Source organism: Branchiostoma lanceolatum, chromosome 3 (genome assembly GCF_035083965.1).
Source record: "Branchiostoma lanceolatum isolate klBraLanc5 chromosome 3, klBraLanc5.hap2, whole genome shotgun sequence".
NCBI classification, from domain to species: domain Eukaryota; kingdom Metazoa; phylum Chordata; class Leptocardii; order Amphioxiformes; family Branchiostomatidae; genus Branchiostoma; species Branchiostoma lanceolatum.
Window position 1 is genome coordinate 23,634,424 of NC_089724.1, and position 24,211 is coordinate 23,658,634.

At 42.1% G+C, this 24,211-nt stretch overlaps 1 protein-coding gene across 2 annotated transcripts in view; it reads left to right on the top strand.

Moving 5' to 3' along the window:
* Positions 1 to 24,211, top strand: part of LOC136431128 (uncharacterized) — a 69,351-nt gene that overhangs the window by 22,474 nt on the left and 22,666 nt on the right. For both annotated transcript variants that reach the window (XM_066422382.1, XM_066422383.1), the window contains exons 2-4: positions 6,188 to 6,238; positions 16,394 to 16,474; positions 16,695 to 16,749. In XM_066422382.1, coding sequence (XP_066278479.1) covers positions 6,188 to 6,238; positions 16,394 to 16,474; positions 16,695 to 16,749 — 187 coding nt within the window. The remainder of the gene's footprint in view (positions 1 to 6,187; positions 6,239 to 16,393; positions 16,475 to 16,694; positions 16,750 to 24,211) is intronic.

The following is a 24,211-nucleotide window of genomic DNA, read 5'->3' on the forward strand; positions in this document are numbered from 1 at the left end:
GTTTCAAGACTCGAGATATCACGGGCGTATGAGCCGGATCTACTTCATGTGGGGCTCTATAAGAAGTCACAGACATGATCTTTTCCTTATACATTACATCACAAAGCCTGCACCTAAAACGCCTCCGCAGTTCCAAAGAAGGGTACTAGAGTGTCCAAACATATTCCATGATCACTTCTGTCCGAGGCAAGAGGTATCTACCACTCGTGACCATAGCATGTCCAGAATACGAGATATCAAAACCGGACGTTTTCATTGATAAGCCAAGGCTTAGACACACCTAATCTCATCACAATCCATTCATAACTTCTCGAGTTATGTTGTCCAACCACGAACAAGCATGCATTACAAACATAACCTTATTGGCAAAGGTTACAAAAATATTTTTCGGTTTCTGCAGTGTTGAATGACTTAAACGAAAATGCCGTAGTGCCGACATGGCCTTTTCCCTTCTTACCTGATGGGGCGAGCCGTAGTGCGCCTTGTGAGTTTACATATAGCCTTTTGGCCTTTCTACCGGTGGAAAAACCCCACCCGTGTGGGCTAGATCCATTCGACAGACGGTGTCGTGACTGGCGCCAAGGGGATCCATTCGATTTTGATGCGGATGTCACGTTTCCTGACTTATCGCTGAATATATCATGTTTACCTTCATGTAATATGGAGGTATCGTTTTGGATGTGTCTGTCTGAGCGTGTGCTAGTCTGTGTGCGTGTGTGTGTGTGTGTGTCTGTATGTTTTTTTCCCGAATATTTGAAGTCAGCATAACTTAAGAACCTCTGGATGGATTGTGATGAAACCTGCTATGTGGGTAGGTTTTGCTAGTTCTGTATATATATACTTGACCTTGGAAATCAAGTTTTAGAAGATGTGGGGGCAAACCAGTTGTCTTGGGAAGAAATTACGGGGACAAGGCCCAATGTTGAATTTCTAACTGAGAAGTCAGGAAACCAATATTCTGCGAAACAAGCGGTATCAGATTTAAACATTCAGTTCTGGGCATATGAGACTAAGTGAAATACACTGAAACAAGGCCTCATAAAAGTACTAACCCAAATTTCAATCTTAAAAATTCTGCTATACCGGAAAATGAAAATGGCCTCATCAATAACCAAGGTAATTAAAGGGGGGTTGTCCAGCTCAAACTCGTAGGGGGGGGGGTGGTTATAAGAGAGACTGTGGACTTCCGGCATTCTGTGGAACAGAGGGTATCATTTGGTATACCATACAAATGTTGGATACATGAAGAAACATCATATACAAATGTTGTATCTTGTTGCTATGCAATAACATTTTATCTACTCTACCAACAATGTTGTATACATGAAGATACATCATATACAAATGTTGTATCTTGTTGCTATGCAATAATCTTTTATTTACTCTACCCACAAGGAGCAGTGACACTTTACTTTATCTCAACCTTTGTATGACGTGACGATTTATGTGATGGTACCAGTCAGAGCAAATCTCAATACAACGTTATCACCGCACTACGCGTAGTAACCTTTCTGCTTCGGGCAGATGCCAGAAAATAACACCCAATCATGTATCGTATAATTTCTGTAAATAAAGAACGTTCCAGGTGCCACAGATGTTGTGCTTGTGCCGTTCTGACAATCCGTTTCCCGGAGGCTCGGATTATGGCTGAAGAAGGTTCTATGATATAACAGTTTCTGGCGCGTTGTCAACATGGGAGGCAGGTGTTACTGGTAAGCATGACATTCAGGGGGATAAGACTGGTGCGTGTTCCACGTTTGGCCAAGGATGTATGTCCTGACGACGGATTAGTCTTGATACAAACATGCTCCCAAGGGCTGTGTGTAGATGATCGTAACTAGTAAACTTTGAGCTATCATGAGTTACAGTTTTATGGAGAAGAGTTATGCTTATTTTTAAGTAAAAGGACTTAAAGGTCTTTACAAGACCTTGACCATATATTAGATGCGTCTGCCATGTAACAATACCACTCTTAACATTAGCTATAAAGTCAAAGGCAGAAGCCTTTTGGCAAAAATATTACCCGTTATATCTTATTTGATATTTTTAATTTTAACTTTTACAACTCGCATGTGTTGCCTCCCGACCAGACCATGGACTGATGTTACAAACGTCCACCATGTAACAAGATCCATACAGTAGCCATAAAGTCAAATGCAGAAGCCTTGCCGAAAGAATACAACTAGCTCATTATGTTTTATTTGGTCCTCTAAACTTTACAACAGTCATAACAGAAAGTCAAATGCAGACGCCTTTTTCGGAAAGAATACAACTCCTGAACTTTTAATTTGATCTTCTACATTTTACAACTGGTAAACATATGTTCAAACATCTGTCACGTTACAAAACCTCTCTTTACAACAGTCATAACAGAAAGTCAAATGCAGAAGCCTTTCGGAAAGAATACCGCTCATTATGTTTTATTTCATCCTCTAAATTTTACAACTCGTAGACATATGTTCAAACGTCTGTCACGTAACAAGACCCCTCTTTACAACTGTCATAACATAAAGTCAAAGGCAGAAGCCTTTCAGAGAGAATGCAACTCATTATGTTTAATTTGATCCTCTAAACTTTACAACTCGTGGACATATGTTCAAACGTCTGTCACGTAACAAGACCCCTCTTAACAACAGTCATAACATAAAGTCAAAGGCAGAAGCCTTTCAGAGAGAATGCAACTATCATGTTTTATTTGATCTTCTAAATTTTACAACTCGGGGACATATGTTCAAACGTCTGTCATGTAACAAGGCCCCCCTAAACAGTCTAACGCAGAAGCCTTTTGGAAGGAATATAACCCGTTATGTTTTATTTGATATTCTTGATTTCGCAACTCACATGTGTTGCCTCCAGACGGTCTACCATTAACCATTCAGTTTGTGACATGATGACAGATGATCGCGAGTTAGCAAGTGAACAACACGTCATCAATAATGAGAAACTCCCGACAGGGCCCTTGTACAATAATTCGATTAAGGTGCCAGTGTAGTACTGATTAAGGGCTGATTGGTTCGGTATTATCGATAATCATCTGGATCCTTCTTCCCTAGTCGCGTGGTACGCCACGACCCACGTGAACAGTTCGACTGGAAAATTTGGCACCTGTATCTGTTCACGGATGTCCATGTAGCCCACTTGGTAGCGGCTCCTCAGTTGAGCATCTGGTTGCAATTAGTTGGAAACTGGGGGGACCCCAGTTTGAATCCGGGGAAGGGTATCCTGGTTGGAGCTGCACCGTCCTTCGGAAGGGACGTGATAGGGGGTGCCCATCATTACTCGGATGGGCACCCACTGGTGGTAACAATACAACAATAACACAACAAGGTATAGGCGCCCTTCGGCGTAGCATACCAGCTTCTGTATCTATATCTGTATCTGCACGGCTAGTATAAACGCCCTTTGGCGTAACACACCAGCTTCGCCGGCACGCACCGAAACATTTCATTTGCATGTCTAATATTTGATTACTGCTATCGTTAACATATCCGAACAGGCAATAAACACATTCTCTATCCATCTATTTCATCCCAAGACAACTAGAGTATAATTTGTAACGCAGTAACGTTGCCCCTTCAAGTTGATTTCCAAGAGGCCCCAGTATATACAGAACACGACATGTTACATTCTGTCATTCAGTGTGGTGGAGGTAAAAGTGGACGACATTCAGAGGAACAAATGAAATCCGATGTGTCAAAAGAAAATCGTTGTCCGTAACCCAAAATCAAGTAACATGGGTCAAGAGTTGAAGTGGGCGTCAGAAGTTAAGAAATTACAAGAGGCATGCATTTCAAGGCTGCTTGATGATATCAATAATATTGGATGATATCGATATGCAACTGGGACGTGATTCTTTTCTTCTGGCGTAGCTCTTATTACCTTCGCGACGAATGGTTTCGTCGAGTAGGTTATTCGATGATGCTTGTCTGTGTGTCTGTTAGTGAACAGAATAAGTCGAGAACGCCTGGATGGTTTGTTGTCGTATTTGGTGTGTCGGTGTGTATGTGGGAAATCTCAAGATGATTAGATTTGGGGCGAAGTGTTTTGCATAATTAACGAGAAAAGTGTAAAAATGTGTTAGATTGTATGCTCATACTATGCTTTCTGGTTGCGACGTGTGGGCTGTATTGTTTCAGGGGATATTGACACGGGTAAATGGGTGCAAAGTTGGTCATGAGGGGTCATGAGGCAGGCAGGAAACGTCAGTTACTGCCAGGGACAAATTGGCTATCAGCCAGCTGTAGGGCAGATACAAGCTAAGAGATAGACTTGCCCATATAGGCAGTAATGCTTTAAAGCACTAAAACAAGGGCTCAGAAAAGGATTCACCTTAATTGCAAGCCCCCAAAATTCTTATGCACCAGAAAGCCACATCTGTCTACTTTAGAATCATGCAAAGAAAATAGACAGTTGACCAGCTCGTTCTCTCGTAACAGCTGACAGACGAAAACAATCGTCAACTTTGACCTACTCCCAGCCTGGAAGAGTCCACTCGGAGCATGTGAAACCAAACCACAAAGATATCTCCTTACACCAATTAAAAGACTGAAACATACAAATTTTGACCAAAGTTGGATATACACGGCCTTATATGAGTAAGAACAGTCATTAATGCAGTGCCACAGCATGGGAATACCGAGCATGTCTGTGTGTCTGTTAGTGAACACGATAAGTCGAGAATTCTTGGAAGGATTGTCTTGGTATTTGGTATGTTGGTAGGTCTCGATGAAACCTGAAAATGATTAGATTTTGGGCCCCCTCTCGGCTTGTTACGGTACTGCAGCGGAACTTCCTGTTATGATATCTCGTGTTGTGGACATGCTATGGAACTGATTTTTGAGTGGTAGATAGCTCGTTGGGCAGAGAGTAAGTGGTATAGGTTTGGGCCCCCTAGCAACTTTTTTGGAACTGCAGGGGTAGGTTTTGCTTCAGACTTTGAAAGGGAATAACTCAAGAAGGGCTTGATGGAAGGTCATGATTTTTTGCATGTACATAGCTTGAGCGATGATGTACATGATTGGATACTTATTATGCAAATCAGTAACTAATTTGCATAATTAATGAGGAAAGTTTATACATTCATCAATTTCCATGATAGGACTCGCAAACATGTGACATATGTAACTGAGGAAGAGAGAAATATTAATAGATATCAGCTATGCAAATGAGAACCTCATTTACATAATTAATGAGAAAATAATATAACTCGAGATGGGCTTGATGGATGGTCATGATTTTTGGTATGTAGATAGCTTATGTGATGCTTTGTATGATTGGATGATAATTATGCAAATCAGATTATAATTAATGAGGCAATTTTAAAAACCTGCTGTGTTCCATGATATGACTATTCGAATATGTGACATTTGTAACTGAGGAAGAGAGGAATGTCAATAGATAGAAATTATGCAAATGTAGGCCTAATTTGCATAATTCATGAGAAACTACTATCATTCCATACTAGTAGATAACCGCAATTTCATACTTGTTGCATTTAGAAGTTGTGTGAATGTGAACACCATTGAATCAAATTATGCTAATAAGGAGCTTATTTGCATTATTGCATGAAAAATGTTAGCATAACCTTCTTTGTTAAGCTCATAATCATAACAAGGAGGTTTGGACAACTTATGTTATTTGGGTGAGGAGGATCAACTGGTATGATTTTTGATTGATGAAAAACACTCCTAATACGTCAGTCATAAAGGTCAAAATCATTTCGCGAAGGTATGAGGTCGTAGAACTCTTGTTTGATAATGGTTTATTGTCAACGTATCACTTGTCCAACAGCTTGCAGCCATACATATGGCTGAATTGACGTACAGACATCACAACAATTATATTTAACGTTAATAATGAGGTAAACACGTTGAAATTACGAAATCCTAACATATCAGACTTACATAAGTGTAGTTTAAAATACTTCTAAGTTGAAGGTACCGGTAAAGAAGGTAGAGTTTAAAAGCTCTCATGCAATGTCAATATTTGGATTGTTTTTTTACAGGGGACCAGTGCATAGCCGTGAATCTCCAAGCAGATCTATCGGCGGCAAGGCAGTATCCAAAGCCGGTGGATTAGGATACTCGTTGCAACCGATAGATCTGCTTGGAGATTACATGACCATCCCATGAGGAGTATTGCTGATTTGTGATGAATACTTAGAACGTGTATGTTTGTTGTTTTACAGTATGTCAGACCGAGAGAACGGGACTGCAAAGGGAACCGGGGCTGTGAAGAGGTAAGGTCAACATGCATTTGTACATGTAACGCTAGTTCGCCTTTATCAACTATGCTAATCTATATCTGTTCCTTTAAAAACATTGCGATTATGGGGATGGGGGTGGGAAATGCTGATGCAACGTCAGTAATACGCCGAAAATTGCATTCCTTCTTCCCCGCTAGTCGAGAATGAAACCATTATGACATTTTCAGAATGTCGTTTATAATTACTAGGGGTGGGTACCGGTACAAAAAATTCAGGTCCGGTCCAGGTCCAGGTCCAGAGGGTCAGGTCCAGGTCCGGACCTGTACCTGTACCTGATTATAGTAGTGTCGAAGTACATCATATTTTGGAGAGCGATACACACGTAAAAGTCTCCAAACGTCATGTCTGGAACGATATAATTTCTTAGGTTTGCACTTTGTCTCAGAATTATAACTATACTCTCCTCGCCGTCTGTTTACTAATCCTTTAAGTGTTTCTAGATATGATTCACAGCTAACGTCTTCGAAAACGAAGTTAAATCTGCTGTTTTGTATTTTCTTAGACCAGTTATGTGGCCGCCTGCTGGTAGCCTGGTACTGTGAATTTTCTAATCGGTCCATAGGCCGGTCCACTGATTTTTTACGGACCGGTTTTTTTGGACCGGTCCATTAAGAAATACCGGTTTTGTACCGGTACACGGTACCGGTACCCACCCCTAATAATTACCGAAAGCAATGTAACATTTACCACCGCCCCCATACATGGAAGAAATATCGCACTAATAAGCCTCTACCTCAGCATTATCAAGTCGTGCGAGAATGATTTCACATAAATGTTGATTTAATTTCCCCCATCTATTTGTTACAGTGCCATATGCTACAGTTATTGCAAGGCAGCCGCACGTTTTCGTGAGATGTACTGAATGACGTTCATGACATATCTTCTGACAATACACGCACGCGTATGTTTTGTCACCAGTACGTCTAATTTGTGAAATTGACAGCACCGTGCTTTTGATGACTGACAGTTTCCTGCTTCCTGTATAATTACAATTACATTGTCAATGTCAGGAGCACACAGAACGTTCTTACGCTCGTTCATAACCTTGCAGTGCCTAGTGACTGCTTCAGTAGCAGGGTAGACATGGCCATTTCTCCTTATTGAGAGAGGACGGCATAATCAGTCAGAATGGTTTAGAGGTCAAAACATCACACTGCGACGCATGGTTGTAGCAGATTTGGGACTGCAGCGTCCAATCTGGGTAAAGAACCGATATATTGTTTCCTGATATTGAAAGGCACATCCGTAACCCAGTGCGGCATAGTTCATTCAGGCCCTTGTATTGCCAAGTGGCACATAGGACACCAAGTTTCCTTGCTGTTTCAGTAGCAGGTATATTTTCACAGGGAGGGGTTGCTAGCTTTTCCCCTTTAACGTGCTTGGCACACCTCCTAGAACGGGGAACCCCGTTTTACGTTCCTTTCAAAAGACGGGTGCAGCCCCGACCGAGATGCCCTTCCCAGGATGGAACCTGGGTCTCCCTCTGATTTTTCTTGTTTGCCGGACTTATAATTTGTATTGAAGAAAACATCTGTAGAATGTACCCTCACGTTTAATTATATTTTCGCTCTTTACGCTGTATAACACGTGCTTGGGAGGGTGGGATGGTAAGATGGGAGGATAATATCAGAGAATGGACGGGCATGTCACTAAGTGAAACATCAAGAAGAACAGAAAACCGATAAGGATGGAGAAAACTGGTTGTCAGGTGCCAAATAGTTAGACGAGGGGATAGATGCGAGATGAGCAGAGTCATCTCTCACCTACGCGAGCCTCGACTTCAGGTGATCCAATCAGAGGCTGTCTGTCTTCTTCTTACCACCAGGGTAACATTACCCGGATGTATGGTAACATTACCCGGATGTATGGACGTTCAGCCATGATGAAAAAAGAATTCCAGAGTGCCACCGGTGGCCAAAAGCCGAACGATTTCAGAGATCAATCACTCGCAGCTCGCGATAAGGACCCTCTGCGAGGCAGGGATATGTCTGCTGGGACTACCCAAAAGCTCCAGTGAAGTTTAAAACTATTGATTTACGGTGTTTGAAATGGTACCCATAGAACAGGCATTTGCTCTACCATAATATAGCGATATCGATTACGGAATTAAGGTAGTACTTCGAGGGCGCGTATGACAAAATCCTTGGTACCCAGAAAACATTTGGGCCCAGGAAAAAAAGATTGAGTTTCTGCTCACCCGAACCACACTAGCAAAGCCTACCGATCGTAGCCTTTTTTGGAAGGACCGCTGGCAAGAGACATTGACCTTTTAAACTGGAAATTGAATACAGACTTCCTGTATTTTACGATCTTCACGATCTGACAGTTGATGTAACAATGGGTAGTAAATCCACCGTACTTCTATATTCAGTCTATTGTTCAGTTTACTTGTGGTTGAGCAATGTACATTGTATATCTGTACATGTATGTATCATCACAATATGATGTTGACATTCGAAAATACCAGACAAGTGTTCTGATACACTTTAATCTTACATTGTTATTAAACTGTATTTGTTGGATCGCTTCGGCTTACATCTTTAAAAAAAAGGAGGAAAAAAGAAAGAGAAACCATACATATGCAGGATCGTAATCGGAATTCCGGAAGCACAATATCAATTTCCCTTGGCCTTATCATGATACACGGTCCGAGATGTGAAAACAAAAATTGTTATTCGTCATGTCAATCCACGGCTTGCGATCCGGCCAATTACGTGGCCCGCTAATGAGAGATGTTCTTTTGAAATGGATCAGTGATGTTGCATTAACCGCATCTTTTTATGGGTGAGCACGCCTCTGTAATGTTGGAGGTGCCATGAATACACACATTTGGATCTCGATGATGATTGCCGCCCACGGCTGTCTTCACCAGGCGGAAGTTAACAATGTGACATGTCTTGTTACCTCCATGAAAATGGAGGCATTGTTTTTGGTGTATCTGTATGTGTGTGTGTGTGTGTGTGTGTGTGTTTGTGTGTATGTGTGTGTGTGTGTGTGTGTGTGTGTGTGTGTGTGTGTGTGTGTGTGTGTGTGTGTGTGCGCGCGTGTGTGTATCCCAATATTTATAAGCTGTATGGGCAATCCAGTGTTCTTGAGATACAATAGATCATGAATAAATGTCCGATTTCGGCATTAAAAACGTCCTGAAAACAGGAGTCTGGAAACGTACGTGGGAAGTGGCCATTCTTTGATGAAGGATTCAGATTGATTGATTGTTATCGAAGGAGCCATTAACGTCGGGAAGAAATATCGGCCCGATGAAACAGTTTTTAGGTTAGGCCTAGGAATATGAATTCTGTGTTTCCAATAATGGTCCTTAAAGAAATAGATATTTTCTTCTTTTTTGTTCTTCTTTTGTCTTTCTTTTTAGATTTCTACCGAAGGGATCCAACAAATACAGTTTAACAATGTAAAAATGACGTGCATCAGGACACTGGCACTTCCAACATGGCACTGGAAATACAACATTTTTTGCTTGGCCTGAATTAATATAGTCATCATGATCAGTGCTTAAAGAGATGGATGTTTGAAAGTGTGTCCATGTCTCTTGTGGGAACACCACCGCTTGTGTAAGTTCTGAGTTAAAAGATCTTACAGAAAGAAGCAACATTTAAAGACAACTCAATTTCTACAACTGGAAAAGATCCGGACGTTTTGAGTGACATTCCTCACTCTTCTTTATCGTCGCTAGAATGAGTATTGTTTCTTTTCTTGCTAGTTGAAATGAATAATGTTCAGCGATTCTCACTGATCCCGCTTCGTCTGACAAGAAAACGAACAGAATTATTCAAGAAGATGACTGTTGCCAATTTCTTTCTTTCCTCTAAATAGTGGTCCTCTTTCTATGCCTGTCCATATTCAAATTTTAAAGAAATTTCCTGGAAAATCATACATTTTCATTAGCTTTTAGTAGGTAGTCGGACTCTTTTCAGTGTGGTAGGCTGCAAAGAAGAGAAGCTTCTCGGGTTGCAACCCTTTTTGAGGGATATTATTCCTGGCAACTTTAAATAGAAATCCTCTACGGATATCACCACGTTGTCAATGAATGGGGTCCATTCGAATTCCGTTTCGGAAATGATAGCGGGTCACGACCTGAATTTCAAAATAGAAGTTACAGCTAGCATCACTTCTTCAGAACGTCTCACATGTTTTGCGCGTAAATGGACAGGAAGGTAGCCCAAGTAACATTAGCTTTCCGAGTATTCGTGACAACATCTTCACCCGGCTGCCCCAACGCCGTGCCGCGCACGAGAAGGTGGGAAAGTGTTTCGGTAATCGAATCTGACGGAACAACTTTCATTTCGAAAATAACATTCCGTGTCTCACAGCTAAAATAGGCCACGTATCGAGGCAATCTCCTACCGGAACAAGGACGAATGTTGTTTGTACAGTTTTCCGTAAGGGCCGAGAATGAAAATTCTCAGACGTGCGATCTGCGCACTTCCAATGCGAAGTAGGCCGCCGTATCAAGGCCATGTCCTACGGGACAAAATTAAGGACGGATGTTGCCTATATAGTTTTCCTTAATTACTGGACGAAAATAAAATTTCTGACACGTGCAATATTCCTACTTCCAACGTGAATAATTAGGTCAACTGTTCCACAGGGCATTATAGGAAGATAGCAGAGACTTGTTTTGCAGTGGAAAAAATGACGACGTCCAACCCATGCCAATTGTAACTGTTACAATGCCAATTGTTAAACAATACATATCTAGAATTTGAGTCGACTCATCTTCAACATAGGACTTTGTATTTGTAATATAGTACACAAAAATCTTTTAATATCTTCTTACGTTGCGTTCCTTTTGTTGCCTTTTAAATCGCATTTTTGCATCACGCAACAAGTATGAAATCAACGCTCACACAAATGGAATTTTGCTGACAGTACGTACGCTCGCTCTAACAGAATCGACAGGAATATAAGGTGTGTTCTGCACGAAGGACCTTCCGTCCCAGGGGTGCGTGGGTGCCTGATGATGTTGGCACGTCACGGCTTAGGAGACAGACAGTGTTTGAAACGCACAATTGGATGTTTATCCACATGGAAAGCGAAGGCAGCGACATGTCCCTGTCTTCAAATAGCAGAGCTTGCATCAGATCGTCAATATTTGCTGATTGAGGCAGTCCATCGGCACTTGATGATGACGATCGGCACTTCGATCGGGGTCTTGTACGGCTTGGTTCCTGAACACGTGTTTCCAATACTAAATCGATCCAGTTAAATAGCAGAATTTGACAAGATCTGCATCGAATCGAGCTAACATGTTGTTCTTCCGAGTGGCTGCCATAACAACGCCACCTATCGATGTTATACCTATAGATCTTCAATGAGTGCATAATAAGATTTAGTTGTATGGCCCGGTAAATGTGCTACTCGCTTTCTCCTAAAATCTGTGTCCACTTCTGAATGATAAAACTCATTCTCCAAGCAGAGGTTAGCCTCTGGCTTGTTTTTGACGTCTTTTAGGCGTTTCTGTCTGGTTTTCTATAGTGTCAGGTTTTCTTTTTGTCCGATCAGTCAGCCAAATGATGCTTTCATGTTTCAAAGGAAGGAGCGCTTGCTGTTTTTCTTGAATGACTTTAGATAGGTTTGCCACGCTCCGGGGTAAAGCGGGTAGCTCACTGGGCCGCGCCTGCTTGCAAAAAACATGCACAAACAGGCGCATTTTGTTGTTCTTTTAGTAAAAGAAAGGCGACAAAACGCCTAAAAAGACTTTAAAAAACAACCCGGAGTCGGAAAGTAACTACCCTTCAGAACACACGGAAAATGTACCCTTCAGTACGTATGTAAAACTGGAACTCCGTCCAACTTGATAAGCACGAAGCCACTACATATAGCTTCGGGCACGATTCTGAGCTAATAAAACATGTGCTCGACTGTCGGATACATGTTCCCCAACAAGTCTATGATTACTGTCCGGCTGTCGACGGTGTCTTCTCTTTTTACGCCGAAAGGCTTGAAAATCAATGCGCACCTGGATGTCATCCGTCAAAGCAGGATCATGTAACCCAAGTAGGTTTGGTACAAGAAAAATTGTCCTGCTTTGAACCACATATCTGTGGTACATAGATCGTGATTTCGAGAGCCCCATGTGTTTATCAACTATGGCGATGGTTTCGCTTTTAGTTTTAGAGACGAGCGACGAAAGATCGATAGCGACTCTGAGTAAAACAGTACACGCCACTATGTCTGAATTCGAACAATTTGGTGCCAGCGGAGAATCAGCTGTCAGCCAATCAGAGAATCGGCTTTACCTCAAGGAAGCGTTTGGGCGATTCTCTGATTGGCTGACAGCTGGTTACAGGACACGCCCACAGAACTGAAACCTCAGCCCGGTTTAGCAGTCCCTCCCCGGGTACCTTGTATAGATCCCGGACGAGGCTTTGCGTAGGAAGGAAATCAATGATATTGCCTACACTCTGTCGAGCGAACTTCCCAGCTTCCCATATAAGTCCACATCCGACAGCTTTCTCCAGAACGACTGTCTTGTTTTTGCAAGTCACGTTAGCACGTTCTCACGAGATCTCGTGAGAGAGAGAGAGATCACGGAAGGCGCCGTCCATTTTGAGTATTTTAGAAATCTGTTCATTTTACTTTTTCTCATCTTTTCCTTTTTGATACAACTACCGAAACAACGCCCTTAAATCGGCGTTGCAAATCAATATAGAAATTTTGAGAGAAGCCAATCGGGGGAAAAGCTCATTGGCCATCTTCTATGTTGAAAGCTTCAAAACAGTTATAAGGATGGCTTAGATATAAGGATGGCTTATTCCGTGGGTCAGAACAAGTGATGTACGCCATTTTTACTATCTCCTTTATCCTTGCAACCTTGGGACACTGCGAGAAGAATAAGACATATTCCCGGATTCTTTATTCCATCGATTCGGGTCTTCACAGATCGGCCACTGGCCTTCAATCCAGCCATCTTCATTCTACATGTAAGACGGTGTGACTGGGTAGAGCCCGTGTTGCACCCGCTAATGGAAAAAGTGGATTTCATCAGTGTAGATATATGTTGGTAAGAAACTGAGTGAAAGGTCAATTTTTTGTGCAATACAGGATCGCGAACGTAAGCACGAGATCTCGTGAGAGAAAGATAAGGGAGGGGGCGTGCATTTTGAGTGTTTCAAAAATTGTACTTCTTTTATAATCCCCTCTTCCCTTTTGATACAGAAGTTGCAACAACATCCGTAAATTCGCGTTGCAAATTCAACTAGAGACTTTGACAAAAGGCTTCAAACCAGCTCGCTATAGCTAGAATGTAAGGATGGCTTATTTCAGGGATGAATTCTTATGTATGTTTTCTATTCGAAATATTTTACTCAAATACACGGTAGAGTATTGCATAATGGATTATGCAGCGCCAAATTATGACATATTCTTTGCTATATCATGTATATACCTTAAACGTGTAAAGAAAATATAACACGTGTCAGTTAATAGTATACTATTGGCTGTCTGTTTGAAATGACATTCATTCATGTAAAATGATAGCTGTGCAGAAAATGACGCTTATGATCCGTTTATTAACAAACAGTTACAGACAGTTAGATGGTCGCTGATGCCAGTCACATGTATTTAGTCTGATACCTATCATTACGTCTGGTGTCCAATTTCCACGGGCGGAGTTAAATTGGTACTGAAGCATTCATTTGGACTGAGGACCTCAGTCTACTTATGCGTTTTTATTGGCCAATTATGGCAGCAGTATCAAATATAGCAGCTGATTTGAAGCGCTTAGCACTTTCCTGTGCGCATGCGCCTTGTCGAGAGACAGACTCGTTCACGAGTGAACACCTTTGTCCTTCCAATGACGTCATACCAGAAAGTGTAACTACAAACTATCCACAACTACACACACACGTTCACCTCTTCTTGTCTCATATTCTTTTCAACAAAATTCAACCACATGTGTTCCTTCCTTTTCTGCATTTGTGTTCACTATACAATGTTAAGCTTCCAAACAGCAGAGAATAATTGGTATTATGTACCCTGATGGAATTACGTATCCTGACGGAATTATGTGCCAAAGTGGAATTATGTACCCGATGTTAAGTACCCAGGTGGAAATATGTACCCTGATTATGTACCCGGACGGAATTAATTACCCTGGTGGAATTATATATCCTGGTGAAATTATGTATTCGGGTAGAATTATGTACCCTGATGGAATATATGAACCCTGGCGGAATTATGTAATCTGGCGAAATTATGTACCATGTTGAAATTAAAATCATTTGAAAAAAAAAAAAAAAAAAAAAAAATTCAACCACAAACAAAAACCACAAAACCGCAAATACTATCTACCAAAAGCATTACCTTCTTGACGAAGTTAGTAAAAAAAGAACTGATAAACGTGTTCCTGTGTACGTGTATGTGGGTCTCCAAAATTATATTCTGTTCAGCCTTTAACATTTAATGCTCATCGTCGAATACAATTTCAATTCGTTACTACATCACAAAGCGCAGTACAAATCACGTAGGGAGCTTATATCCAATATAGACAGTCACTGTTGTTGAAACGATGTCACAAATCGCGGCGCCTCTTGGCAGTTTGTCGATACTTGTTCTCTCGGGCCCGATGGTGCATCGGGTTGACAAATCACCTAGCGGGGTTGGGTATCAGGGTAGACTCTCGTTCTTCGTGGCAGCAGGAAGATTCTTCCCCTGGGACTTAGTATTGACGTCATGCCGAAGCCTCCATTCTCCCTTCAACCTGATTAGATTTACAAAAACACTTTGAAATGATTTCTCCGTGTGGGTGGACAGTCTCTTGGCATTTGTCCCACAGCAAATCCCCCGGATCTAAACTTTATTCATTCATTCATTCATTCATTCATTCACTCGTTCGTTCGTAGCTAATGGAGGAAATAAAGTATTTAAAGTATCCAAACTTCGTCTGTTCGTTGGTTCGTTTTTTAGTTGGTTCGTCTGTGCCTTCGTTCATTCATTCATAAATTCATTCATAAATTCATTCATTCATCTGTCAGGAAAATGTGGCAGAAATGTTGGTCACATATCACTAGAGGCGATGTTCAATAAATGGGGCCAATGTTTCCAATGGTCTTCACCTTAAATCACAGAATCAACTGTCACTGCACACCAACTATAGCTGTCACTGTAACAGTCACTATAGCTGTCGCTGTGCTATGTAGCTGTCACTAGCTATACAGTACCTGTAACTGCCACGTTTTCTTTCGAATTTACTTCACTATTACTGTAGCTGTTATTGTAGCTGCCACTGTGCCTTTCACTGTAGCTGTCACTGTAGCTGTCGCTGTAGCTAGTCACTGTAGCTGCCACTGTAGCTTTCACTGTAGCTGTAATTAGGAGCCCTTTCAGCTGGACATATAACCGGCATCATGATAAGAAGTAATTTCATACAAGTTGCTGCAGTTTATAGAATGTGATCCTCGCGGAGCATAGCGCAAAACGAACATCAATTCCGCACAACCATTAAAACATCAGTGATGAAACAGCTTTTACGGGTGACTGAAAGCAAAGCTTAGCTGTGTTAAATATTTCAGTCCTTTCATTCTTTCTTATTGTTTTGCATTGGTTTCCAGATAAGTTGATCGACACTCAGCGATTGGGATTCAAAGGGGGGTAGACGTATACATCATGCTATCCCACATCCTTAGGTATATCCCTATACTATAGCTCAACTGATAGCAGCCTAACAGTTCAGCTCCTGGTTCCAATCCTGGGTCAGGACCTCTCGGTTGGGGCTGCACCCCTCTTTTGGAAGGAGCGTAAAATGGGGGCCCAGAGTTGGAGGAGGCCTACATGTAGGGCCTCGAGCAAATTAACGGGGAAGGGCTATCAACCCCTCCATGTAGACGACATATACCCTGCTACTGAAACAGCAAGGAAGCTCGCTGTCATATGTTCCACTAGGCACTGCAATTGCCTGAACGAACGATTCTACATGCTTTCTTATGAATTACATGGCCTGCTTGAGTGAAAACGGAAATATTACGAGCGCGCGTGATCTTGGGACTGTTGAATTTGAATGTCTAACTGAATTGATTCCTGCCCTCTATGGAAACACGTGGGCGTATATCAGACATGAAATAGAAGTCGTGACTCCCGCCCACGCCTTTTACTATCGTTTTGATTCCACAGTGCACGAAGCCCTGCGATAAAGATTACTGGAACGGAACACTCAACGACCAGTGTGAGGGATGCCAGAATGAAAGCGTATGCGTAAGTGTCTCCGTGTATGACTTTTGCAGACAAACTTGACATTGAGAAAACATCACTGACATTTATTTATTACTATCTATTTTACACGTACACTGTTTGGTACTGGCGCACGTATCGTATTATAGTAAGAAAGATGTCCAGTAATATTGGTGCGATGATCAACTAGAATGCAACACTGGCTGGCAGTGGGGTTAATATGTTTTTCTTTTTTCCTGGCCAGGGCACGAAAGATTGTGAGGACAGTCACCAATTCTTCGTCGAACTCTTTCATAGAGGTAGGTGATGCTTTGACGTGATGTATAGATATTGTACAATGAAATGGTTATTATTTAAAGAAAAACAAGAATCACGTACGTGAGTAGAATTACCCACAGTAATCATTCTCTCCCGACCACCCACGCACGCGAGCATGCGCAAACGCTTACTAATACTGTTACGTTGTTCCGATGTATGGCTGTAAGATCTGCTTCGTTGCTAGAATTCACAAATCTTATCATTATCAAAAATTATAGCATTTCTTAAAAGAACTGTGAGAGTGTAGCTACTAGTGATGCCTACCACAACAATATTAGACCCGGGCCGAACCTGACTTCCAATTCTGCAAGTATCTGATTACACCATTTCCGCCTTATATCCTGCCGCGCAGACCACGGACACAGTACGGACAAGTACCAAGACAAATGAATAAAAATAGAAAAAATAAAAAATAAAAAACATACAAACAAAAACACATAAACACAGACCGAAAGTAATATCTCTGTTTTCACAGAGGTTATAATTTCGATATGAACAACGGTTGCATAGTTGTGGCCCATTACGGATGCCAGTACGTGGTGTACAAGTTGAGAAGAACTGAGAAAGTTGCTGCAACTCCCAAAGCGTGCGCTTGACCCGCATTCGTGGTTAACAAAGGTAATCGAAATCAGCAATATCATCAGGTTACTCACAGGCTAGATCAAGCACCAAATTCTCTTTGAGATACCCACGAGGGCGGTTTAATCAAAATTGTCCTAAATACATACTTTTATGGGCAATGTTATAAATATACCGAAGCGAAGCTTTAATTTCCTTTAATCCGTAGAGTGGGGATTCCACAGTGGGGATTCCACATTCGGAACGAAGAAACTGGGGAGAGGGCATTTAAGCGTCCATGAATTTTACAGATTTCTTAACGGTCTTTCATTTACCTGGCATGGTGGTCTAGCGGTTAGTGTTATTGACTAAGAATCTGAAGGTCCTGGGTTCGAATCCCTAGCAGGCCCCAATGTTGTACCTTTGGGAAAGACACTTAACACCTATGTGTACACACCTCACTTCATTCAGGTGGAAATGAGTGCCTAGCTTCGGTTGGTGACGTCCTCTTTGATAGGAGGATGTAAAGCATGAGGCCCCGTGTTTGAGGAGTGCCACACCCCGACCTTGTTAAAGAACCCAACACACTTATCAAAAAAGATTCCTTCCCGGTGTGAGTAGATCAAGGCTTACAGTCCGGTCTTACGCAATGTGCAAAACCGGTGTGTGAATTCGGTTGTGGACGGAAGGTCCAAAGAAAGGAAGAAAGAAAGGTCCGGAATGGTTTGGCTGGTGGTTAATTGGGAGCAAGTCCGTAATGGTCAGGGTATGTTTAGGAGTCAAATTTGACTCTTAACCTAGAACCGACCAGACTGCTCCCGGCCTACCGCCAACCTTGTTTTTTTTTTAAATTCTTTATCATTAATGAACTGAAGAATACACAAGACACAGAGGTGATGCACTCTAGCAGAAGCTTATATCAAACATCACCTCAGTGAAAGTAAGAATTATAGCTGATGTAGACAAATGCAATGACAATAAGTAACAGCATTTGGGTAGCCCAATATAAACAAGCAATATAAGCAATTAACAATCAATATATAAGCACGGTCATACTAAGTTTTGAACCGTTGGTTGGCCAGCGGTATGGGAGCCATGTTCGTCTATGTGTACCCGGGGCTTCAAGCAAACTTTGACGTTAGTTCCTAGTAGTCTACATCGACGTGTTCTGCCCCTTATTAGCCTTCCTATGCATAAAACCCACCATGCCTAACAGAGCTGTCACGAATCCAGAACCCTTCGTGACCGCAAGCAATCGTCTGGCGATTAACTCTCGGAACGACCGTAAATTCGTGGTCTTTCTACCAAGTGCCTTGTTAAAGTCACTCTGCAACTTGCACAATCCGTGCTTTTGATATGCAAAGGCTTCGGTTCGTAACGACGTTATATTTGGAATATCACAGTCGAACGAGCATATTCTCTACGGCAAGCTCTACGTTACATCTAGTTTCGTAATTGGTAACCGCGAAGTTGAATGTACGGTTAATTTTGCATCGACCCTCGACAGGGTAACTACTTTTGCGATCTAAAGTCTTTCCATTTGACTCCACAAAGAGTACTTAGTGAAACATTTGGCCATGCGTGGAAACCGCCGTGAGGTCGACAAGCGCGACCCCTGCGCCGTTTAAAGGCAATGCGGCATTAACGTACCTTGTGTAACCGCCGTTACCATTGTATACGGTCCACAAAGATGCAAACCAATTAAAAGGCAAAGATCTAGAGAAAAGCCGCCAGGGAGTTGAGTATTCCAACGAAGGGCAGTAAAGGTTCCAGACTTGCATAAACTTGTGTTGTGCAAGTTGAGATCACCTTGTAGCTCGACATCAATGTACCTGCTATTGGGACTCAAATGTAAATAAAATTCTTTACACAAGCCCTACAGAAAAAGATGGAAGGCAAATGTTCAACTTGTGCATTACTATTCACAAACTTGACAAGTTGGTTCACTTAGAACGGATGCTGTAACGACTGCGCGCAGAAACAAAACCGCAAGACGATATATTGATATAACTGATGATTCTGTCCATAGAGCAGCACAAAATGCTGGTAAAATAGGCACAGTCGTGCCTACCACAACAATATTGGACCCGAACCAGATCAGACTGCCAATTCTGCAAGTATCCTTTTACACCATTTCTGACTTACGTCCTGCCATATGGAATTTGTAAGTAGCCCCCAAATCTTTTACGGCTTCCTAAGATCAGTTGACTTTAAGAAAGGCGTGAAGTCGTGAACATCCATCCGTAGTTTTAGCGTGATACTTTTCATTAAAAGACAAACAAACAAACAAATAAATACTGACAAACATCAAAGCAATACTGTAAATGAAGAAGTGTTCGCGGTTATTTAATGTTCGCGGTTTTCGCGGCGACCGTTTCGACGCGAACTTAAAACCACCGCGAACATTTTTGTCCGATGCTGTAGCAGTATGTTACTATAGCGCTGCCGCAATCTCAAACCCACCGCAAACGCTCCATTTTCGCCTAAAGCCCCCCTCTCACTGGACCCACGGCACGCTGCCGGCGTCGCTGCGTCCTAAACTGGATTTGTGTTACCCTTGACTATTTAATGGGAATATCATTAAAAACGTATAAGTATGACCAAAAAGACAACAAAACACACAAAGCTTAAAAAGATTCGTTTCTCGTCTATGAAATTCGTTGAGTGCTTTGTCAATTCGATCGGTCGCAGCGACGCCGCCAGCGTACCACGGGTCAAGTGAGAGGGGGGCTTTAGCGCGAGATAAAAACCACGCGAACTTAAATGCATTTGTACAATGTTAGCTATGTACCCTTTAATATTGAAACGTTCGTGGCGAATATGACAAAAAGAAAGAGACGGCAACGTTACGGCAAGTCACAAGTATGAAGAGACATTGGCGTCAAGTTTACACAAAGTACCCAGCCGGCACATAACGTTAAAAGGCTTTTCATTTGCTGTCCATCAGCTGTCCGATTGCAAGTGTTAGCGAGTCCTTCAGCAGCTCATCTGCCTTCCTCTCTGATCAAGATGACGAGGACACGCCTAATGTGCCTCTCCACTAATGACTTGCTTTTACTTTAAAAGCCTTTTTGTTGTTGTTTCCCTTTAATAACTACCGTGCTTAGGAGTGTTTTAGACAGACTTCAATGACAGCTGTTTGCTCTGGCGGTTAAATTGTTGTCTCTTATATCTAGTCTGACACATGGTTTATCTACGGGCTTGTGCAGCACAGTACCCTGGGTGCTAGACTCTAGCCGGGCCCGGTAGAAACTCTGCCGCGGCAGCTAAGGCATGTGCAGTACGTCTCGTAAAGAGTAGTTAGCCGGTCTAGATACTTAGCTTGAAAGTTCATCTGTGTTGGTAGAAATCATTCTTAAACGAGTTTTACTGTTATTTCCAACACAAAAATTGGACTTACCCAAATTTTCGACCGTACGACATCACTCCTTGACAAAGACCGATGTCGTACGGTCGAACATTTGGGTAAGTCCAATTTTTGTGTTGGAAATTACAGTAAAACTCGTTTAAGAATGGTCTAGATACTGTGAGAGTTGTTGACAGCCAAGAGAAATGCCACCGCCAGACCTGGCTGGACCGGCTAACCAATCTTAGCTCGACAACTCCCCGGGAATGCTAATCTAGGTCGGCGGAAAGAACAGCCTTGGCTGCCGAACAGATTCTCTGCTAGGCCCGGCTATAGTCTGGCACCCATGGTAGCAGGAGAGGTGTAAATGTATTTGCCGATTCGGTCATAAACATCTCAGTTAACAGGGCAATGTTTTCAGGGCTGTGAACAGTCTGTCTGTGTGTGTGTCTGTGAACTGCACAACTCGAGAAGATGTGGATGGATCTTTATGATAATGTCACGTTTGATAATAGCGGCTTTCTACTGTTCTGCATGATATGGTCAGGATTTTTGAGCGATGGATAGCTCTCGAGACAGAGAGTAAGTGGAGTAGGTTTGGGCCCCTCTGGTGGAACTGCGCATGCAGAGGCCGATTTGTACTCTAGACAAATATACGCCTGTTTGTCGTTACGACAAACTGTGAAAAATGGTCCGAAACTTGTAGCGGCTTTGGGATTCGAGAGTTGCAGATTTACCGACTGAAAGCGGGATACATATACAAGCCGCGTGATGTTTTAGGAGTATTAATGGTTCTTCCTAACGGCTTTTCATCGCACTATACATCAGGCTGCTCCTATAAAGCGGCGTCCCTAAATTACACTATCGGTGATGCAGGGAGAAAGCAAATGGAGATGAGTAAAGGACATGATAATGTCTCCATGAGAACTTCTACTGCACCAAATAGTGCATAGGGCGGCGCCCATCACCGTCTAAATAGCCCTTGGGCCACACAGCTTTGTGCAATCACTACAGCAGGGGGCTAGTCCACTGGTAGTAGAGTGTGTGTGTGTTCACCTACCAAATGCTGAATGTTTTACCGAATGCTCAATGCTAAGCAGAGAATACAGTGTGCATCATAATTTTAAAGTCTTTGGTATGACTCGGCCGGGGATCAAACTCACCATCTACCCAATACATGCCAAGGCGAATACTCTACGCACGTAGCCATTGTCCCACTGGCGACACCCACAAAATGGATAATTTCGGCGTTTTAAACGACTTCATCTTTTTTGAGTACCCAGCTCCTAAAAATTCACAACCCCATTGTTTACAGCCCCTTGCCCAGTACAGGAATATTCAATGTGACCTTCCAGTGCTTAGCAACAATGACCCGAGCGATAATAGGTCTATCACCTTGCCTAGCGTACATTCGGATGAAACATTAGGTCGACATTCCAGAAGAAAATGCCCTTTTGGATCGTTCCAAAGCCTCCTGCTCACCACGAATTGATACCTTCACAGCGCCCCGAGCCCTCAGTCTATGCCGACCTACGTTCTTTTTGCAATTACTCAAGGCAATTTCTCTTTATCAGGCTGCAACATGCAACGTTTCGTTAGAAGGGTGGTTTGTGCATTAGAACATTGCCAGGGTTGTCATCACCGAAGTCTTTTATATGTGTATGCCTTACTTAGCCGGATAGGGCATTGATGTAAGGTAAAGTATGTCATTCATTATTAAATCCGTTCTAGTTTCTCAGTCAAGGTGACACGGAGAAGGTCACCAGAGCTGCGATAATCTACCACATCACGGATTCAGGCAGCAAAATAAAATAAAATAAATCGATATTTGAGGTGTTTGGTGTTCGAACAAGAATGTGGATGCTAAGCCGCCTGCATGTCGACATTGATAGATATGTGTGTTTGTATGTATGTATGTGTGTGTGTGTGTGTATGTATGTATGTGTGTGTGTGTGTGTGTGTGTATGTATGTGTGTGTGTGTGTGTGTGTGTGTGCATGTATGTATGTATGTGACTGTGCTTGATAATATGTGTTTGTGTCAATGTGCGTTTATGTGTATGTGTTTATGCGTGTGTATGTGTATGTGTGTGTGTTTATGCCTGTGTATGTTTATGTGTGTGTGTTTATGCGTGTGTAGGGTGTAATGTGTGTGTCTGCACTGCTTTCAAAAGAAATTTATCTCTGTTGAAATGATGTTAATTTACGTTGACGAATGTTTACGTGTGTATGGTGTGTGTATGTGTGTGTCCGCACTGCTTTCAAAAGAAACTCATCTCTGTCGAAATGATATTGATTCACTTCATGCCTCTCAAACAAGTGATGCACTTTACGACTTGTTCGAAAGAGTTTGATCCATTTGAGTCCCCCAATTCATCTTGCTGTACTTTTACCGATTATAAAGTTCAGCGAGCTTCGGAGAAACTCGAAAGACGCTGATACACGGTTGTGATGTAGTGTACATTACAAATCTCACCTTCTGGCACCAACTCTAAGATTATTACAGCTTTGAATCACGGGCTCAAATACTTAGTTTCGTGCAAATTATCGTTTTATTGGAGTTGAGGATGACCATGTTTTTTTATAAGAATAGAAAACAATGTTTGATAAAAGTTGTGTGTGAACTGATACTAGTACCTTCCCCCATGTACATTCCCTGCGTAAGAAATTAACGTCACGATTTTATCACAATGAATAGAAGACGGTCTTGTTTATTAGCAGTTTGTTCGCCCGGAGGGGAATTCATTTTAAGTTTTTTTCTGAGATTTCCTCTTTATCATTTCATAGAATCAGCCCTATCTAAATGGAAACTGTTCCCCTTTCATGGGCCGTCCATAGCCCAGTGTGAGATGTATTAAATTTATTTTCCTTTATCGCACTGATATTTTTAGTCGTCCAATATTGCTTTCAATTCTGAGTTTCACAAATGAAATACGGCACGGTATTCTTCACTGTGTAAGGTCTACGCCGGCGTCGTGACTACGGTATAATACATTATTCCCTGTAAAAGCCCTGGGTCCCGCTTTTAACACGTATCTCTTGTAACGGGAACTCATCTTCCTATAAATCTTACTTTCGCAGTAAAAGGATTTGGAGTGTAAAATTGATCACTGTTCACTGACAGTCTGACACATTGTGAACGCCCTGTGCATAGCAAATCAGTGCTTAACGAGAGAGCAAACAAAACAGGGTTATGATAGAGTAGATATTTTCATGTCGCAAATTTGTTTCTTGTATCCTATTTTGTACTCTACAACTTTGTGAAGGTTGTGCCAGGACTTCTTTCCCATCCCTTGTGATTTGTTGAACAACATAGTATCTTTGGACGTTCATGGACTGGAACCATAACGTTACCTTACGTATTCAGGATACATGGTAGTAGGGCAGACGCCAGGGTTGCGTTGCGCGGTGGACGATTGTAGTGCCATCTTGAAATCCTTGAAAATCCTTCTTTTCATTGAAACTTTTGGAATAATCTGGAGACTTTTTATGTTAGGAAGAGCAGGTAGGGTCTAAGCTTTCCCATTTTGGTCAAAATTCG